General features: G+C 33.7%; 1 protein-coding gene across 4 annotated transcripts in view; it reads right to left on the bottom strand.

Annotated features, from left to right (window-relative positions):
• LOC106874386 (uncharacterized) overlaps positions 1 to 21,297 on the bottom strand; it is a 46,878-nt gene that overhangs the window by 19,392 nt on the left and 6,189 nt on the right. For 2 of the 4 annotated variants that reach the window (XM_089356231.1, XM_089356233.1), the window contains exons 2-3: positions 6,036 to 6,242; positions 1,776 to 1,863 (exon numbers count right to left, since the gene is read on the bottom strand). In XM_089356231.1, the coding sequence (XP_089212357.1) occupies positions 1,776 to 1,863; positions 6,036 to 6,242 (295 nt within the window). The remainder of the gene's footprint in view (positions 1 to 1,775; positions 1,864 to 6,035; positions 6,243 to 21,297) is intronic. The other 2 variants (XM_089356232.1, XM_089356234.1) reach the window with 2 other exon arrangements.

Below are 21,297 nucleotides of genomic sequence, written 5' to 3'. Positions count from 1 at the left end.
TAGAGACAGATTTCCCACAGCTAAAAGTCCTTCTTGTTACCAACCCATACCTGTTGCCAAGCACAAATAGCCAAACTTATTTTCACAGAAGATTGTAAACAAAGGAGACTATTTACATAATGGTCACACATTTTTTTTTAAAAACAATCACACAATGTGAAGATAAGCACACAATAAGATGTACATACCCACATATACATACAATGGGATTCTTTCAGTTTCCATCAACTAAATCCATTCAGAAGTAAAAGGCACTTGCCCAAAGTGTCATACAGTGGGACTGAAGCATAAACCATGAAGTCGAGAAGTGAACTTCTTACCACACAGCCACACTTGTGCCTATATTGTTGTTGTTGTTGTTGGCACTCCGTCGCTTACAACATCGAGGGTTCCAGTTGATCTGATCAACGGAACAGCCTGCTCGTGAAATTAATGTGCAAGTGGCTGAGCACTCCACAGACACGTGTACCCTTAACGTAGTTCTCGGGGATATTCAGCGTGACACAGTGTGACAAGGTTGGCCCCTTTGAAATACCTTTTCATTGGAGCCCCGATTCTTCTGATTATAGAATGCATGAGATGATTGGTGTATAACGAATCACCTCCATGTTAAATTCGTCAATCACAGGAGGGAGGGAGAGAGAGAGAGAGAGAGAGAGAGAGAGAGAGAGACAAAAGGGAGAGGTGTAGACAGCTGCAGTGATTTAAAAAAAATCTTGAAATAACTTTATTTCATTTATTTTTTACTTGCTTCAGTCACTGGACTGCAGCCATGCTGGGGCACTACCTTGAAGGGTTTAGCCGAACGAATCAACCACAGTATTTATTCTCTTCATCTCTTTTGCAAAACCACTGCTACAGGGACATAAACAAACCAACAAAGGTTGCTAAGTGGTGGGGAGACAAACACACATAAACACTATATATATATATATATATATATATATATATATATATATATATAAGGGGGCGAGCTGGCAGAAACGTTAGCATGCCGGGCGGAATGCTTAGCGGTATTTCGTCTGCCGCTACGTTCTGAGTTCAAATTCCGCCGAGGTCGACTTTGCCTTTCATCCTTTCGGGGTCGTTAAATTAAGTACCAGTTATGCACTGGGGTCGATATAATCGACTTAATTCCTTGTTTGTCCCCTCTATGTTTAGCTCCTTGTGGGCAGTAAAGAAATAATATATATATATATATATATATATATATATATACATATATATATACATATATATATATATATATATATATACATATATATATATATATATATATATACATATATATATATACATATATATATATACATATATATATATATATATATATATATATACATATATATATATATATATATATACATATATATATATATATATATATATATATACATATATATATATATATATATATACATATATATATATATATATATATATATATATATATATATACATATATATATATATATATATATATATATATACATATATATATATATATATATATATATATATATATATAATATATAATATATGACAGGCTTCTGCACAGTTTCCATCAACAAAAACCTCTCACAAGGCATTGATCAGCCTCGGGGTATAATAGAAGACATTTGGCCCAGCTGCCATGTAGTGGGATTGAACCTGAAACCACATGGTTGGAAAGCAAATTTCTTAACCACACATCCACACCGATGTTAAAACTTGTATTAAAAAAAGACAACAGCAGCAAATGGCAAGAAATAAAGAATGAGAACAAATTGCTCAACCTTCAGCTTCATTCATCATGGCCTTCTTTTCAGCCTTTGTTAAATGTTCCTTCTTATTGTTTGAACTGGATGGTTTCTTCGCCTGGGACTAAGGAAGAAAGACGAATGAAAAAAAAAAAAGAAAAAAAGAAGTTAATGCCCATTTGGTTTACTTACAATGAATTCACATGAGTCTCAACAGATTTAAAGAATGATGATGATGATGACGATGATGATGATGATGACGATGATGATGATGATGACGATGATGATGATGATGACGATGATGATGATGACAATGGTGATGGTGCTTAATATTAAGGGCCATGCAAAAAAAAAGTCAAAGTGAGACAATATCGAAAATCAAAAAAAAAAAATACAACAGCAAGCAAGTTAATGATAATTTGTAAAAGGAAATGGGGTAGGGGTGGGGTGGTACAGCTGCTAGGGAGGCAAACTATACAATTTCAACAAATAATAGCAGTTTTATGCCAAAAAGACAAAAGCAGTACAAATGGAGGAGGGGGTGGGGGTGAAAAAAAAAAAACTAAACAAAATGACAGCTTTTTTGAAAAAATATGAATAAAAAACAAACTAACATGCACAAATGGAGGGGGGATGGTCACTTACGGTAATAGTTACATGTGCAGAAAACTACAAACCTTAAGAAGTAGCTGGAGGTTGTCTAATCTAGAACATGTGGCAGTTAATACGTTTGAACTAAGTTTCTAACCCTCCTTTGACAAGAAAGACACTCTGAAGTCTCAGTATTTAGACTAGAGATTATTAATATGTTTGGGCCGAAGGAGAACCAAACTTTGTAGATTATATTTAGTTAATAATGAATTTATCAAATTGTGGTTGAATTACTGGCGGTGAGATCATTCCTATTTTCCCTTAGCAAATAGAAACTAAAGCATACTCTTTTACTTGTTTCAGTCATTTGACTGTGGCCATGCTGGAGCACTGCTTTTAGTCAAGCAAATCGACCCCAGGACTTATTCTTTGTAAGCCTAGTACTTATTCTATCAGTCTCTTTTGCCGAACCGCTAAGTTACGGGGACGTAAACACACCACTATCGGTTGTCAAGCGAAGTTGGGGGACAAACACAGACACACAAACACATACATATATATGATGGGCTTCTTTCGTTTTCTGTCTACCAAATCCACTCACAAGGCTTTGGTCAGCCTGAGGCTATAGTAGAAGACACTTTCCCAAGGTGCCACGCAGTGGGACTGAACCTGGAACCATGTGGTTAGTAAGCAAGCTACTTACCACACAGCCACTCAAATTTTATGGAAATAGAAGGTAGATAATTAATTAATTGGATACTGAGAGTAAACTCTAAGCGATGCCCTATAATGGTTGTTCAAAAGGTAATGTAAGAATTAGAAAAGAATGTATCTGGCTAAGCTTTTGATATGGTCATCTCTAAACCAGATCAGTGGTTCTCAACCACGTCTTGCCTATGGACCACTTTGATTCCTGTTTGACTCTCTGGACTCCCATAGCCATTCGATGTTTAAAAAAAACGCCTATTTTTTTTTAATAATTAAATATTATTATGAACCATATAAAAAAATGTTAAAAGATTGTTTATTGTAGAAGTAAAACCAATTCATTTCACATAAATTTTAACAAAATCTTACATGGACCCTCAAGAGTCATATGGACTCAAGGCTCATGTGGTTGAGAACCAATGAACTAGAATCATCTAAAACATAATTTAGATGTATGCTTCTTTCAATAGAAACTTTGTGGTTTACTAACAGACCAGTAGTTTTGTGCTGTTACCAAGAAATCAATAGATATATGGGCAGTTCACTTTTTCTGATGATTCACCCAATATATGGCTAAGCTGGGAAATTTTCTAGAGTAGGTCTGAAGTATTGACAAGGATTGTTTATGAAACAGTATAAGCAGGCTATTTTTTGTTATCTTCTCTATAGATTTTTGCATAAGCTGTCTGCCTGTATAACAGGAGAGCTACAATATTAGTTAGTTATTTCTAGTTTTCATGGTGTTCAATAAGTGAGAAAAATTTACTCTCCTTGGATGAAATTGACTCTATACTACAATTATTACCTATAGGAAGATTTGAACTCAGCACTGAAAGCTAGTGGAAGATTTCTCTGTAATAGTGTTCCTTTAGTGCCTACGGTAGTACACCGATGTCTTCATTCGAACAATTTTAGACCTTGGTGACTTAGAGTTCAGTGTTCTTTCAAAAAGAGACTATGAAGTGCAAATATGGAATAGATAGTCACTCATAGATACAAACAGCTGGTGGCATTATCTTAATGTCTTGCACTTACAGGGAATCAATCTAATAGTTTCTAACATTAAGTATTACATTTTACTATCACTGCAGTATAAATCTGCAGTAAAACAACTTGCTTAACAGGAATGTGATTATGAAATTTATGACCTTTTTAAGACTGATCATGTGATAGTAGATCTGCATCTTGCTGCCCATAACTGTTGAAGACACTAAAACAAAGCCAACGAATACGTCAATCCTTCAGGACATGTGTAGAGGGTTCTTCATTAAATCTAGACTATGAAGAAGGATCTTCAAGACTGCCTTGATGGTATGTGACCAGGTTTTTGATAAATGCTCACAGTATCATGTGATACGAGCACAAGACTAAAGAGTAGATTTACATACATTTTATACTTGTCTCCACTAATGCTGCTCAAAACAGGATAGGCTTTATTGGCTAACGTTATGATGCTGAAAAACAAGCCACTAAATTTTTGAGACTTCCACAGCCTGACAGAGAATGAAGACTATTCAATTACACTGGCGCAATTGGCAGGGATATGCAATATGAAACTGAGATCCTACCAATGCTAATGATGGCAGAGATTCCTTGTATGGCATCATGAAACACATCTCAGCTGCATTAACTTGAACAATTTCAATTCCATCTATCAACTTTTGACAATATTTGAGCGGATAAGATATTAGATTCTGGCCTAGAGAATCCATAGTCTATCACTGGCATAATATTGGATTCTGGGTAAAGCATTTCACTGTTTTCCTTCCTTGCCTACCTAGTCATAGAGCAAGTAAAAACACAAAGAAAGGAAGAATGTCTCAATATTAAGGAGCTGAATCATCCTGAACCATCTGGCTAGTTTGATGGTTTGCAGTGCTGAGATTAAATCTTCCCACGGGAATAATTGGCCTATAAGACATACTGAAACCTAAAGATTGTGAATTGGATTTTAACTAGTTCTAAGCTGATTCTATTTGGGGTTTTAATATAATTTACTTTGATAATTGGAGCAGAAGCAATCCAGAATGCCAAGTCAACAACTTTTTGAAGAAGTTATGTTACAAACATCATGTTAATACTTCTTCACATAAACAGGTTAGAAAAATTAATCTTGACACCTCAAAAGGGTTTTAGTATGTAAAAATTTGCCATTGGTAAATTTTATGCTGTTATTGTTAGAAATTTTCAGTGTCTGAGGTTATTAATAAATTGCAATGTTGACTTTGGGGTGGTTTTACTGTCTAAATAGATGAGACGGCAAGAAAATAAAACAAAAATGCCAAGACGCATTTTACTGAATAAAATTATATATTTCATAGATTTTGGTTAGAAAGCCGTCAAAGCTGGTAAAACAATTAGCAGTGGAAGCCTTAAAAAATGCTTAAAAAGAGAAGACTATCTTGTGATGAGTACAGGAGTTTTAGAAGGAGTTTAGTAACTAAAACATGATCAAACAATATATTGTTTCTACCAAAAATCAAGAGTTTTCACTCACTACTTAGAATGTCTAGAAAAATGCAAAACAATTATGTTACAACTAAAAGGAATATAGAGACTACCCAGAAAAATACATTGAGATTTAAAAAGTTAATGTATAATATTTTATAGGTTCTACCCCCACACACAGGTTAAAAGGCTCTGAAAACGTTATTAGATGTCTTTCAGGTTGATTTTATTTCTAATGCTAAACAAGTGCGATTGCTCTCAATTTATCTATCTATCGCAAGATGAACTGAGGAAAGTAATGCTCAAAGTATCAGTTCAAAACATGACCTCTGGGTCAGTACCACAGCCAAATAGTTTGTAATCCTCCCGGAATAAAAAGGAAAATAGATTTCAATATGATATAATATAGCTACAGAGCTTAAAGTAGATTCAAACATTAACCAATACAGGAATGTTTCCAGATTGAACCTGAAAGTCTTGGATTAACGGAACATGGTAAATAAGGATTGTATACTTGGTATAATTTCATAAAGTCTTATTAAAACATACTTTTTTGTGGTCTGCCTTCGCATCAAGAGTGGCTTGCTGATTCGCCTTATTCGTTGGGCCTTTAGTAGGGCTCTTCTGCTGCTTGGATGAAGTAGACTTTACAATAGGATCTTTGTTCCCTTTAACAGCCGACTGACCACTGGGTACTTTAGTGAGCTTTGTTTTAGCCTTAGATTGTTTAGTCTGAGTGTTTGTTTGTAGAGGCTGCTGCAAGCAAATAAAATTTGTGGTAAAGAAAAACGTCCTTTCGCTCTCTGCTTTTTTAATTTTTTAATTTAATTATTACTTTAAATTACTTTAAAAAAAATATATAATAAAACTAAATATGTCCTGAATCACAGTTAGTGAGATCCATAGCCACTAATCTTGGTTGGGGACATAATGTATATTTAATGATTATTTAGAGAAGCTTTTGTATTTTTGCAGTAAAAGCTATAGTTCAGAGGCATCGTTTTAGGCTTTACCCCCAGTTCCATAGATTGTTTTAGGTTTAAGATGTAATTTACCAATTCACCACCAATTAATAGCAGATGTGCTTTTAAGCAAAATTCTTGGGACACTTGCAGGTGGCAACCAAAATTTGGAATTGGCTTTCGGTTGATGTAATAAAATATGCTGTGGAACAATATTATAATTGGCTGTAGACGGAATACATTAAATTTTTCACAAGGAAGCAACTGTGATATAGTGATTTTTTTTTTTTTTTAACAGGCAGAAATTTGTGGCAGCCAAAAAAATATAACTAAAAGAAAAAAATAAATAAATAAAATAAGAAAGCCTTTCGTGTACAACTGAGATGATAAAAGGTGATAGGGTTTGACAATATTAGTAAAATACATTAAAACAAACATGCTGTAAGATTGCTGAAAAGTTCAATCTGTTCTATTGATATAAGAAGATACAACAATAATAGCAACAACATCAACAACAACAACATCAAAGTGAAGGGAACTGATTGACTAATAGCAATGCAAAGCAATAAATATATAATTACAATAATTAGTAAAAGTGCTAAAAGAAGATTAAGCTACATAAATTATTCTAATTGGTCAGTGGAAAAAATAATAGAAGTGGATAGAAGACTCGGGTTTGGTTGACGGCAAGTGCCGTATGAATGCAAAAGTTCTCAAATAACAAAGTTACTTTTTGAAGAGGGAATTAGAGTTCAAACAAATGTAATTTGTTTGTTTCTGGAAATTTCTTTCTTCAATTCGTCAGAAATCATATTCTTTTCCTAAGTTATGTAGTTATAATTCTAGATTGTTTTCCAATCTGATAAGAGGTATTTTTCAGTTGGATGCTGTTTCTTAGATGAATCCCTCAAATATAAAGGAATGGTAAGTTATTTCAATCATGTGGATTAACCCTTAAATGGCAGACATCATCAAAGGAAAGCGAATATTTTACAACACTTTTTGATAATGAAATTGTAAGTTTTATTGTGCAAAAGATTAACAATTATTAGTTTTGTACTTGAAGTGCAAGTAAGAATACAAAGAGATGTTTTTTTTGTTTTTCACTTCCTGTTTGGCACACACATTCATGCAACCCTTTCCTGCCATTTAAGGGTTAATGAAAAAGAGCAGCATAATACATGTAGCAGCTCATCTAGGGATAAATCGAAATCCAAAAGCTAGATTTGAACTAATCAATCATCTTACAAGCTATACAGTCCAGCATCATAACCTTTCAGCTACTGCACTTCTCATAAAACACAGATGTGTGTTGAGAGAAAACAAGTGAAAAGTTGGTTTTTGCAGTTGTGGTATGTGAAAGAGTGATTAAGCAAATCTAAGAAATAAGCTCAATTTAGAAGATTTTTTTTACATAAAACTGGTTACTCGAGGTATTATGTAAGCACATTATTAGCAGTTTATTAATATTATTCCTTAGAAATAATATAAAGAAGTAAGTAGATTAATTCAAAACTCTAAATATCACAAGTAAAGTTTTTTTGGCATCCAGGAATTCTTTAATTCTCTTCTGTTTACCAGTTGATAGTGTTTACAATACCAGAAAATTGAATAGAGGACACTGATGTCTATGGAAATTTTGCTTGGAACTGAATGAAGACGAGTTTGCAGAGTTTTGAGAACTCTAACCACTCAAAACAATAACTTACATTTATTTAATTTTATTTTACTATTACTAAAATCTAATTTAACAATTATAACCAAAAGAAATTCAAATTTAATTAAAATAAAATTTAAAAAGCAGAAAGTTGAATTCACACAACATTAAATAAAAAAAAAAAAAATTAAAATTTGGGGGAAATTAGATTTGGATATTGTATTTGCCAGTGAATAGAATATACAATATTTTTATTTTAAAATCAATGCAAAATCTACAATGTCTTAAAAGTTTTGTTATTAAACTCAAATATAACTGGAAGCAGTATATCACCCTTTGAATGAGATGTTTGGATGCTGACGATTTGGCTTGGCTGACTGGACATTCAATCTGTTTTTGCAACAGTACTTTTTGGCACTAGAGGCAAACACACGCACACACACACACACAGAAATATACACATATAAATAGATGGATAGAGGGAAAGAGTGATGGGGAGAGAATGAAACATTAAACCATTTGATGTCAAATAGGTCAGTTGAATGAGCCACGTCAAACAGGTTTGCCAAAATGTCACATACCCAATCGCACTATATCTAATAATGTTGATTAAAATATTCTGACTTTTGTTTCAGTATATTATACACACTTGCAAATACATTAATTACAATAAAAGAAACATAACTTTGAGAAAAAAAAACATAACAAAACAATAGGTATCAAAGATGAACAAGCACACAACATACATACATACATATACATATATATATATATATATATATATATACACACATATATACATATATATATATATATATACACACACATATATACATATATATATATATATACACACACATGTATATATACACACACATATACATATATATACGCACACACACACACACACACATATATATATATATACATACACATACATACACACACACACACATATATATATATATACATACACATACATACACACACACACATATACACACACATACATATGACTACAGGTAAAACTTGCAGAAATGCCATTGTCATTGAGCAAATACATAAACTCTGTGAAAAAGAAAATAATACAATAAAATGTTGATGAATATATTTTCCTTTATCTTTTATTTATTATTTTTTTTTTTGTTTGTTTCAGAGATAAACTCTGTCTAAAGGTGGAAACTTTTGTACTGCAAAAGAATGCAACAAGTTGACTTCAGAAATAAATACAACAGAAGAAAAAAAATAGATGACGATTTTTGTTATAAACCAAGATTAAAGTTCACAGATATTTTTTTGAAATCACCATTAAAAAAAAAAAAAAAAAATCAAAATAAACTATTATTATTATCAGTGAAATTATTTCCTTTTATACATGCATGAAGAAAGAATGGTATTGTAGTTAATTTGTAATAATTAAAAAGTTTTATTGGTATCAATAAAGGTCTCCAAACAAGTGAATATATAAATGGTAACATCAATTTCTCCTATAATAAATCTCACATCTGGTATGCAGTATAGAAGCTTACCCCAGTTTAACTTCAGCCATTTAGCATTTAGATTACACTGTCAAATGTAATCCCTATTTATTCGCATTGTTTTCAATTAATCATGCAATTATTTTGTAGCTTTGAGATTTTGATGATATGATTGTTTAATTTAAGAATGACATAGTAGAGAGTAGGTGTGAGAGGTCAGATCTGACTGGTTTGAACATAAAACAAATAGAATATATTGGCCAGATTTGGTTGTCTAAATGCTAAAAGATTATAGAAATTTACCCCAGTCTTTGACTGGTGCTTAATCTTGCTGGACCTGGTGGCAGGTTCTTGTGTCCATCAGGTTTAAAAAAAAATTTCTTTTTTGCAAGTATGCTTAATTCTGATTATCAACTCTTTTGATGTCAACCAGCCCAAGGCTCTATGATTCTGGGATTTTTCCTGCAACTTTATGCTCCAAACATCTGCTTAATAACGACAAAGTTATTTTACTAAATTCTTCATTATCTTCAAAATTAATTGATACAAAGACAGTATATTCTTTTCTACTCTAGGCACAAAGCCTGAAATTTTGGGGGAGGGGGCCAGTTGAATAGATCAACCCCAGGATGTAACTGGTACTTAATTTATTGACCCCGAAAGGATGAAAAGCGAAGTCAACCCCACAAAGATAGTATATTGCAACAGAAATCATCATCATCGTTTAACGTCCGCTTTCCATGCTGGCATGGGTTGGACGGTTTGACTGAGGACTGGTGTGCCAGAAGGCTGCACCAGGCTCAAGTCTAATCCGGCAAAGTTTCTACAGCTGGATGCCCTTCCTAACACCAACCACTCCGAAATATAACAACAAAAGGGTTAAACCTATAATGATTTTTCTTTGCATTTATTTTATTGTGATACTATAAAGAGACAGCATGTAACAAAGAATCCAAAAAGAAAATAATTAAGCTTAATTAATTTTAAAATTAGTTTTTTTTTGTTGATGTAACCAAGGAGAATTATCATAGATATACAGATAGGCATACATCAACTGACATACTTTTATAAATCCTCAAATCAAAGCCAGGTCAAAGATCAATATGTCAAAAAGATGAAGTTTATTGTTTATTTTATCAAAGCAGTGTTGACTTAAGATAACATTCAGAACAACAACAATTAACATGTTATTCACTGAAAGGTATTAAGGTTAATTAATTGAGGCCTATTATGAAAAAACAATCAGAGTATTAACTACAATACATATATAGAACCAAGATCTAATATTTACTCTCCAACTGGTAATATGAATAATGGCAATCACAGGAATTTAAAAGAAAAGACAAACTAATATTTGCAATACTAAAACAGAACTCTAAACCCTTTCAACGTTTTTATTCTAATCCAGTGGTTCTCATAGGATTTTGTTAAAATTTATCTCCAATAAATTGGTTATAATTATACAATACACAAAATATTTAATAATATCTTTTTTATACACTTGCTAATTATATTTAGTTATAAAAATACAGTAAGATTGCTTTTTTTTTTATATACAGTGAATGGCTATGGAGGTCCAACAGAGTATAATAGAAATCGAAGAGGCCCACAGGCAAGAAATGGTTTGAGAACCACTGATCCAACCATTGGTGGCAAATTGGATGTAATGTCTTGCAATATCTGTTGTAGCCCTTGAGTTCAAATCCTGATGATGTCAACTTTGCCTTTCATCTTTTTTTTTTGGGGGGGGGGGTTTCAAAAAAAAAAAAAAGTAGCAATCTAGGGCAGTGGACTGGCAACACTTTTAGAAGGTTAGGACAGATGCCTTGTGGTATTTGATCCAGTTCTTTGAAAAGACTGATAAAGTACCAAATTTAAAATGGCATAAGCACTGGGGTCAATATGACTAAAACCCTTCAAGGTGGTGGCCCTTTATGACCACAGTCCCATGACTGAAAAAAAGGTGATAAAAGAAAAAAAAAAAAAAAAACTAACCTAAATCTTTAGAAATTGACAATCAAAATAATAAGAGAAAGTATCTTTGGTACGGGGAACAAAAAAATTAAAATATAATATACTGTAGTCTAAAAATTAAATAATAGATTCAATGGTTAAGTTTAATACTTTAATGTCTTGGAGAATATAATGTTCCAGGATCCAAAAGTAGGTATAATTCCTCAAGGGAAGTGATTCTAAAAAGTGATATGGCAAGAATTTCTTCAACCCTTTAGCATTTAAACCGGTTGTATCAGACCCCAAATTTTCTACCTGTTTTATGTTCAAACTAAACAGATCTGGCTTCTCACACCAACCTAACAATGTCATCATTGAAACCTCAAAGCTACAAGATAACACGTAGTTAATTCAAAGCAATCTGAATGCTAAAGGGTTAGATTATTACTACTGAGTGGCTGTTAAACCATTTAGCATTCAGATTATTGTCATATGGAATATTTATTAATTCACATAGTTTTGAATTAATCATGCATTATCTTGTAGTTTTGAGATTTAAATGATACAATAGTTTATTTTTAGAATAACATTGTAGGGTAGGTGTGAGAGGTCAGATCTGGCCAGTTTAAATGTTAAAGCATTAAGGCAGTGGATGGCATAACTGGAGAGTTGGTAGCCAGACAAAAGGCCTTGCACTAGTAATTTTTTCATTAGAAAATAGTAATACTTAAGAACTTAATGGTTGGTCAAGAGACAAAGTTGGTAGACACCAAAGTAAAATGTCTAACATTAATTTCATCTTACAAAATTTTTTTGTTCAAATCTCGCTGGAGGTTTACCCAACTTTGGTTTTACTCCCACTAGGTTTAGAAAAACAAATGCTTGTATCGGATAATTGACTATATCTGTGTGATATAGTTGTTTCCTTATATCATTTTGATTTTATTTCTGCTTGCTTATTTTCTATCAGAACTGCTAGACAACATATCTTTCTGAAGCAAGTGTAACTCACTGCAAAGCAAACATCTCAAGGGTTTTCCTAGAGATATTTATATTATTGTTAGTGTTTATATCTTTTGTCAATATACATTAATGAAATTAATAAAATAAGGCCAGGGGACAACAAAATAATGTATGGAAAATGTGCAAAAACACACAGAATGGGCAGTAACAAAACATGTTCAACCACTCAGACTTAAACATACATTTATATTTGATGAGCTTCAGTACAGTTTCTGTCAATCAAATTCAACTCATAAGGTATTGCTCAACAATACCAGCGGTGAGCTGGCAGAAACGTTAGCATGCTGGGTGAAATGATTAGCGGTATTTCATCTGCCGCTACGTTCTGAGTTCAAATTCTGCCGAGGTTGACTTTGCCTTTCATCCTTTCGGGGGTCGATAAATTAAGTACCAGTTACACACTGGGGTCGATGTAATCGACTTAATCCCTTTGTCTGTCCTTGTTTGTGCCCTCCATGTTTATCCTCTTGTGGGCAATGAAGAAATGAAAAAGAAATAAGGTATTGCTCAACAAGAGGCTGTGTTAGAAGACATGTCCAAAGTGCTACACAACAGGATTTCACAAAGAATCATGTAATTGTGAAGTAAACTTCTTAATTAATTACACAGCCATGCCTATGTCCATTTAGCTGCTGTGTTGCATGAGGACCATATATAAAGAATTCTCAAGAGACACAAGCCATAAAATTTATAGAAATTAAAATGAGATTGTGTAGTATGCTTAACTTTTATTTTTTTTTCAAGAGTGTTAGTCACAAAATGACAAATGAATGAGAGCTGTGACCTCAGCTCCTTGAGAAATTACCTACATACTATGGCTCTTGTTATATACAATAAATAATATTTAATGAAACAGTTGTGACCATTAATTGTTCAGATGTTACATTTGTCTGTTGATTTATCCTAGATAAAGAAAAAACAAAATCTATACATTATAGATTCACTACAGAAGATATGAACTTCCCTTTTCACTTACGAGGTTTTAGGAAGCAATTTAGAAAGAAACCATTGTATCTATACAATAGTTATTTCTTTCTAAGCATGGATCAAAGGTCACATAGATCTAATAAAGATTAAAAGTAGCAGGAGAAAAAAAGGATAAAGATTTTTAAAAATATTCCAAGGAATTTTATATATTAACTGAAGAAACTTAATTTCCTTTTACTGTGGATTTTCACTTTTGACTGTCAAAGAACGTACATTTATCATTATCATTGTTTTAATGTCCACTTTCCTTGCCTGCATGGTTCAGTTAGAATTTGTTGAGGTAAATTTTCTATGGTCAGACGACTTTCTTGCTAAATCTTCACCTGTTTCCAAGCAACATTGACGGGCAACATTTTTTTGTAGTGTTTTTGGTACCGAAACACTTTCAAACTTCTAATATTTGTATATTTTGTGGTATAGAACAGATAAAAAATTTTGTATTCGAAGTTATTTTATGTAAAAAATTGTCGTATTTCGGTAATTTCAACCAATCACTGACGTCTATTGAGGTGAAAACAATTAATGCCGTAACGGTGTCATGGGATCTTTTCCCTTGAATAAAATTAGTCCCGTTGTTTGTCAACAACAACTACCCGTGTTACTCTTATTTATGACATCGTTCGTGCGTTTGTACTGGTTTTAGCTTTAGGGTTTTAGGGTTAGGGTTTGGGTTTTAGAGTTAGGGTTAGTTTTAGGATTACGGTTAGGGTTATGATTATTTTTGCCATAACCTTAACTCTAACCCTATAACTCATAACCCTAACCCTAAAACCCGAACCCTAACCCTAAAACCCTAAACCCTTACTAGGGAATAATGATATAATTAAACAGGGAATAACACACTTGACACCGAACAGCAGTAACTTTATTCAGCTGAATAGATGTCAGTGATTGGTTGAAATTACAGAAATATGACAACTTTAACATGAAATAACTTGCGATGTACAATTTTTTGTTAAGAAGGTTAAGAGAAGAAGTTGTTTTATATGACACATTCTACCAGTGTCCCAAGTTTGAAAGTGTTTCATTAAGAAAACAAATGTTGCCCGTCAAACCCCAAAGATCCGGTAATATTTCTCCAAGGCCAAACATGCCTCCATGGAAGATTAGAAACAAAGGACATTGTTTGCATTATGATGACAGTCATTCACAACTATTACGTGAAGTCAACAGTAACACACACACAACTGATTCCTTTTGGTTTCTCTCTACCAAATCCACTCACAAAGCTTTGACTGGTACAATGCTATAGTAGAAGGCACTTGCCCAAAGTGCCATGCAGTGGAGCTGAACCTAAAACAATGTGGTTGGGAAGAAAACTTCTTACCACACAGGCATACCGATGCCTATCATAGTCATGCCTGCACCTATTGTACACACGTGTATGTTTGTGTGTGTGAGTATATTTAAAACGTGTATATATATATATATATATATATATATATATATATATATATATATATATATATACACACACATATATATATATATATACATATATATGTATATTATAGCTATTTATGTATCATATGTGATGAAAATACATTGTTGAAATGCAAATTTACTGCAAGACTCATCAAGACCGAAATGCATCTGGCATTCTCACTAGCCACTGCTAGGATGACTCCTGGCTCCCTGCAATATATAGTGTTTTAAAGCATGGCACATCCATAAAAGGTGTTATCTCTGAATGAATACCACAGTAAGCTATATAGATATAAATGTTGTGGGGTTATGAATGTGTGGTTTTGAGTTCATTCTACTAACATTGTTGAAAATAAAACATTTTGGGTGGTGCATCAGCATGGCCGCAGCTCTAAGCTGAAACTTAAAAAAAAAAAAAAAAAATTTTACACTTCATTTTCAGGACTCATGAAAGAGAAAATATTTATTTTGTTAAAGTAGGTGGTTTCCAGCCAAAAAGTGAAAGTACTTACAAGCACATTTTAAACTTTGTAACTAAAAAATAATGAAACTATGACTGTGATGTTATGAAACACAGTTTAGATCTTCCTTGCAATATTATATTTTCAAAACATACAATAATGATTTCTTATACAGGTGCAAAATCATAAAAGGAGAGTATAATCAATCGAACCAACTGGTATTTATTATATGTCAGCCCTGGACAGATGAAAGGTAAAGGTGACCCAAGCAGGACTTTAGTTTAGAATATAGAGGGATGAAATAAACTATTAACAGCCTTTTGAAAATTTTCTAAGTCAACAGTGAAATCTTGGAATGCTTCCGAGGTTAGAGTTTTCTCCCTTACGTTAGAGAATTTTTTTTCATTTCCTTCAAAATTAATGTAAAGAAGGTTAGTACAATTCTTGCGATATCATGCATTTTAAAACTGAATGAATGACGACAGTCCTGTACGATATTGTAGGCCATACAGAAAATTAAGAGTAAATACTGTTATGCATTCAGTTAATGTTTCCCATTTTTTTCTGCCATGCCACTGCCTCTCATATTCTTTGGAGGGTGAGTGTTAAAGGAAAAAGATTAAGAAATATCAATTATCACACACACACACACACACACACGCAAAAATTTAGTTTGGTTTTGTAGAAATTGCTCTCATCTTCATAAGGTTCATATCAATTTTACTAAAAGGATTTTGTTTGACAGGGCCCCTTTTTCTGCCAACTAGTCCCAGAATGGATTCTTTTAGTAGAAATACTTGATATTTTTTGTATCTCTTATTAAAAACAACAGTAAGGTGACAAGCTGGCAGAATCATTAACATGTTGAACCGAATGCTCAATGGTATTTTGTCTGGCTCTTTATGTTCTATCGAGGTCAACTCTGCCTTTCGTCCTTTCATCATCATCCTCGTTTAACGTCCGCCTTCCATGCTAGCATGGGTTGGACAATTTGACTGAGGACTGACAAACCAGATGGCTGCACCAGACTACAATCTGATCTGGCAGAATTTCTACAGCTGGATCCCTTCCTAATGCCAACCACTCCGAGAGTGTAGTGGGTGCTTTTACGTGCCACCAGCACAAGGGCCAGTCAGGCAGTACTGGCAATGGCCATGCTCAAAATGGTGTTTTTTATGTGCCACCTGCATAGGAGCCAGTCCAGCAGCACTGGCAACGACCTCGTTCGAGGATTAATAAAATAAATACCAGTGAGATACAGGGGTCAATATAATCAACTTGGTTTCCTTCTCCCTCTCAAAATTGTTAGCCTTGTGCCAAAATTAGAAAGAATTATTAAAGACAACCGTGTTTAAAAATAGATTGCCTCTTCTGGAGAGGAAATGGGAAAGATCAAGTGAAGATAATGTATTTAATTTAGTGTTACAACAGTGTGATTAATCAATTAATGTTTACCTTCAATTAGCTATGCTAGAGTGGTGTGTCAGATGTTGCTAATATGAACATTAGCATAATGCTGGAGAATACGATTTCATAGCTGGATGCTCTTTCTACACCATGAAGCAAATAAATGGCACATACTGAGACAAGCAGAGAAAGGAATCTTGCTTTGTGAGTGAACAACAGACTATCTGTTATAAAATTTGAACTTATTGCTAGGAGTACCTCACAATAACCACTATGCAACTCTATTGAAAAATGTTATTGGTGATGAAATCATCATCATCATTTTCTTTTGCTTTTCCTTGATGGCAATGATCAAGTAGGCCATAACAGATTAAGTTAGTTCTCATTAAATTACTACCTTCAAAATGGGTCAGAGATCATGTTTCACACATCAGCATTTAATGTCTGCTTTACATGCTGGCATGGATTGGACAGTTCAACAGGAGCTGGTGAATCAGAGGACTGCACAAAACTCTTCAGTCGGTTTTGGTATGGCTTCTATGGTTGGATGCCCTTCCTACTGCCACCCATTTTACAGAGTGTACCAGGAGCTTTTTTATGTGACATGCGCACCAGTGAGGTCACCAAGTAATATGCAAAAAAGAACCCCTCAAATGGAAAGGGGGAGGAAGTTTTGTGCTAAATGGTGAAAGGTTAAAATATAAGAGAGGGACAGAAACAGATATCTACATTACATTTTTGATATGGTTTCTACAGCTGGATGTCCTTCCAATCCTCAACCACTGTACAGAGTGTACTGGGTGTATTTTATCATAGTACCAGGTCTAGACAGGTTGCCTTGTCCCCAGCAAAACAAAAGAATCCTCTTATCATTTCAGTATCTCTTTTCCATGCTAGCATGGGTTAGACAGTTTGACTGGAACTGATAAGCTGGAGAGCTGCACCAGGCTCCGGTCTGTTTTGACTTGGTTGGATGCCCTTCCAAATGCCAACCACTCTGTAGAGTGTACTGGCTGTCCTATACATGTCACTGGCATGGGTACCTTATGTGTGTCACCACCACATGTCTCCAGCACTAGCCACGACTATGATTTCATTAAGCTTGATGCTTCTTCTTAAGCATAGCAAATTACCAAAAGTCTCAGTTACTTGTCATCACTTCCATGAGACTCCCTAATAGGAAAAGATATTTGCAGATGGGAGACAGTTGTGAAAAAAATTATTAGATGTTTAAAGAGTTACAATATTATCAAACAGGAGAGAAGATAGCTAGCAGATGATGAAAAGGAAAGACAGTTCTAAAGAGATAATAAATCAGAGAAAGTTTGATTTGATAAGACAGAGGTTAAAGAGGGTGTCAACACAAACAGAAATGGATTAGTTGTTAATCCAAGTCACCAATTCATGATAAGCAGAGAATTTACTCGGAATTTTTTTTTTTACTGCACTGGGAGCATTCAGGTGTTTGTGTTTAACATCAGGTCAACCTTAATTAATCAGACCTATAATTAAAGGCTTTCCAACCATGACTATCAAACCTTTATAAGGATATCTAAGACTACATGATTTAATGCAGGCAAGGGCAACCTTTTTCAAGAAGCAGGCTAAGACATGCCTCATCATCTGATGGGCCCCACTAGTAAAAAAAAAAATTCAAAGTGATTTTTTTCTTAGGCATGCCATTTAGAAAGTCTTGTGGATCACAAGTTGGCCATAACTGATCTAATGTGTCCTTTATATAAGATGGCAGATGTGATTTGAAGAAAATCTGACTGCTGTTTCTTGAAGGTCAGGTGACTACACAGAGGCTTTCTTGTTAAGGTCTCAATAAATTTTCAGAAATTTTTACACAATTTCTACACATTTAATATAAAATTGAATTTATTGTATTATACTGCTGAACACATTCACAGTACATCAGCGAAATATTAATCATGCTTTAATAAAAAAAGATCACAGATTTTTTTTTCTTCTTAAACATATGCTAAGATAGAATATGGTCCTAGATACCATTCTTTGTCGAATTAGAAAGCAATTCACAGTCACAATGACGATTTTAATCTACTAACATTATATTTTGCTGTCCTTGCTAACTTCTCTTTCAATCATCAAATCTTTTCCTCTTATAGCAACCTTTCTTTCATGACTACTTATTTTGTACAATCTCACTCTTCTTATATTCGACTATTTTATTTAAAAAACAGAAAAAGATCAATACCAGTTATGAGCAATCTGTGATCCACAAGGCTTTGTAGGTGAAAATTTTTATCACTTTCCAGCTCCACTTGATAACTTTCACCCTCTCTTCTAAAATGAGATAGCCATGGAGCTACCCTTCAGCAACAAGCTTGTTCTACTCTGGCCCTTTTCTCTCATACTTTATTCCTCTCTACACCGCATCTCTTAAGTATAAAGTTCTCTTGGGAAGTCTTGCAAACTGCATGGGGACCTCCGTGGTGTTTGTAGCATGCAAAAAAGCACCTGGTACACATTGTAAAGTGGTTGACACTAGGAAGAGCATCTAATCATAGAAACTATATGAAGCCAGACACAGAAGCATAATGCAGTCCTTGGGTCCATCAGAGCCTGTCAAACCGTCTACCACATGCTGACATGGAACATTGATGCTAACTGATGACAATAAGAAAAAAATGCCTGGTCCAGGATTGAACCCAGAACCAAGCATGTTAAGTACCCATTCAGTGTGCAGATAAGTTACTGTATTTCAAATTCAATACGATATGCAAGAGGGCACGTGATACTGTGTTGAAATGAGGACAATAAGATTCACAAGAAGCAAATTGATAGCTATTTTATGGATATATATATATTTAATATTAGTATAAAAGGCAAACTATGAAAGTATTTCGTTAAAAAAATGTGAACCAACCGTAGTACTAATGAACTTTGTACTTAACAAAGATAACTAATACACTGATCAGTTCAGAACAAATATGGGAGCAATATGTCTAATCTTAGTCTACAAATTGACTTTTTAAATATTTCTTTTCATATTTTAAATACTTATGAGTTATTTTTAAAAAATCTATGAACAGTTACAAAATGCGAATGCTTTTGTTGTTGAAATAATGGAACTTCTAAACCGAGGTAAAAAAGTGGTGATGTGTAATAAATAGCATTGTCTAATATTTCTACCACATTGGATAGAACCTTGATCAAGAGTGGCTATCTCTGTAAAGAGTGATGAGTTGGCAGTAGCAATCAAAGGTCATACAATCTTTTCACAAACACGCTGGTTGTTTCATAGCTTAGTGACAGCTCAGTCAGCTGTTAAAATTCACATCCAAAAGAAAGCAGCCATAGAAACCCCATCTGATTTTCACAAAGTTAACAACAAAGAAAAGTTGGATCAAAAGCAGCAAACTACACAGATTTTTCTCAACAGAGAAAGCTTACAAACTTATAGAAAGAAATGCCTGAAAAATGGTTAAAGTAATCCTAGCAGATTGGAATAATGCCAAACTGAAAGGGGTGAGTATGTAATGCCTAAGAACAAGAATACTCCACACTACTACCACTTCTAATGAACAGCTCCATACTTAAAATTTCACCCCTCGCAATGTGCTCTATTTCCAGTAATCTCTCCAGGAAGATTCATATTTTTGACTTTATTTTTAACAAACTTTGAAAGACAAGAAATATTTTATACTAGAGAAGCGAACTCTCTACCTGAACTGCAGAAAGCTGCAACTCTTTTGATCTTCGACATCCTGTGCTGCATTTAATCCCCGTCTACTACTAAAATACACTGCTTCAACGTTTCGGTTACTGAATTTGATAGCATAAGAGATGCACCCCAATTTCGGCAGCGTATATCCAGGGAAAGAAAAAGTGCATTAAAGCATGTAATATAGGCCAAACTTTAAATATAGGACCCAGGATGATTTTTGAGACATTAATGAAAAAAAAAAAAAAAAAATGCGTTGTATATATCATTAAATGCGGTAATCAAGAATGTGGAGGGATTTAATAAATTAACAGACTTACTTCTCATTAAGCTAGCATTTGGAACTTAAAAAGGTCCATAAATGAAATCATGATCGAAAGTTTTAATTCAAATATAAACATTTAGACGGGCAGTAGTTTCATATCATGAAACTTGATGCAACCTCAGGTGGAATGGTATAAAAACGGTGAAAGAATTATTCGTTCACTTGATCAACAACTCTTCATTAAAAAAAACTTTCACTCACTAACTCATCCACCTTCTACCCACCCTTCTTGTCCTTCTATCCACCCTTTTACGGCAATTATAATGTGTCCCACTTCTCAGAACTTGTTCATTGGATCCTACTATCAATCACTTTCATTCATTTCTCCTAATTTTTGGCATTTTTTAAGCACCTTTCTCTCATACTAACACTATACGCTACCCTTCATTCCGAAGACAGCTGGTGCCTGGAAAATTTCCCCTCAATTATGTTTCTATAAATAACT

The sequence above is a fragment of the Octopus bimaculoides genome, chromosome 8 (genome assembly GCF_046866305.1).
Source record: "Octopus bimaculoides isolate indiv1 chromosome 8, ASM4686630v1, whole genome shotgun sequence".
Classification (NCBI taxonomy): Eukaryota; Metazoa; Mollusca; class Cephalopoda; order Octopoda; family Octopodidae; genus Octopus; species Octopus bimaculoides.
The sequence above is the reverse complement of the archived record's forward strand: the minus strand, read 5'-3'. Positions and strand labels throughout refer to the sequence as shown.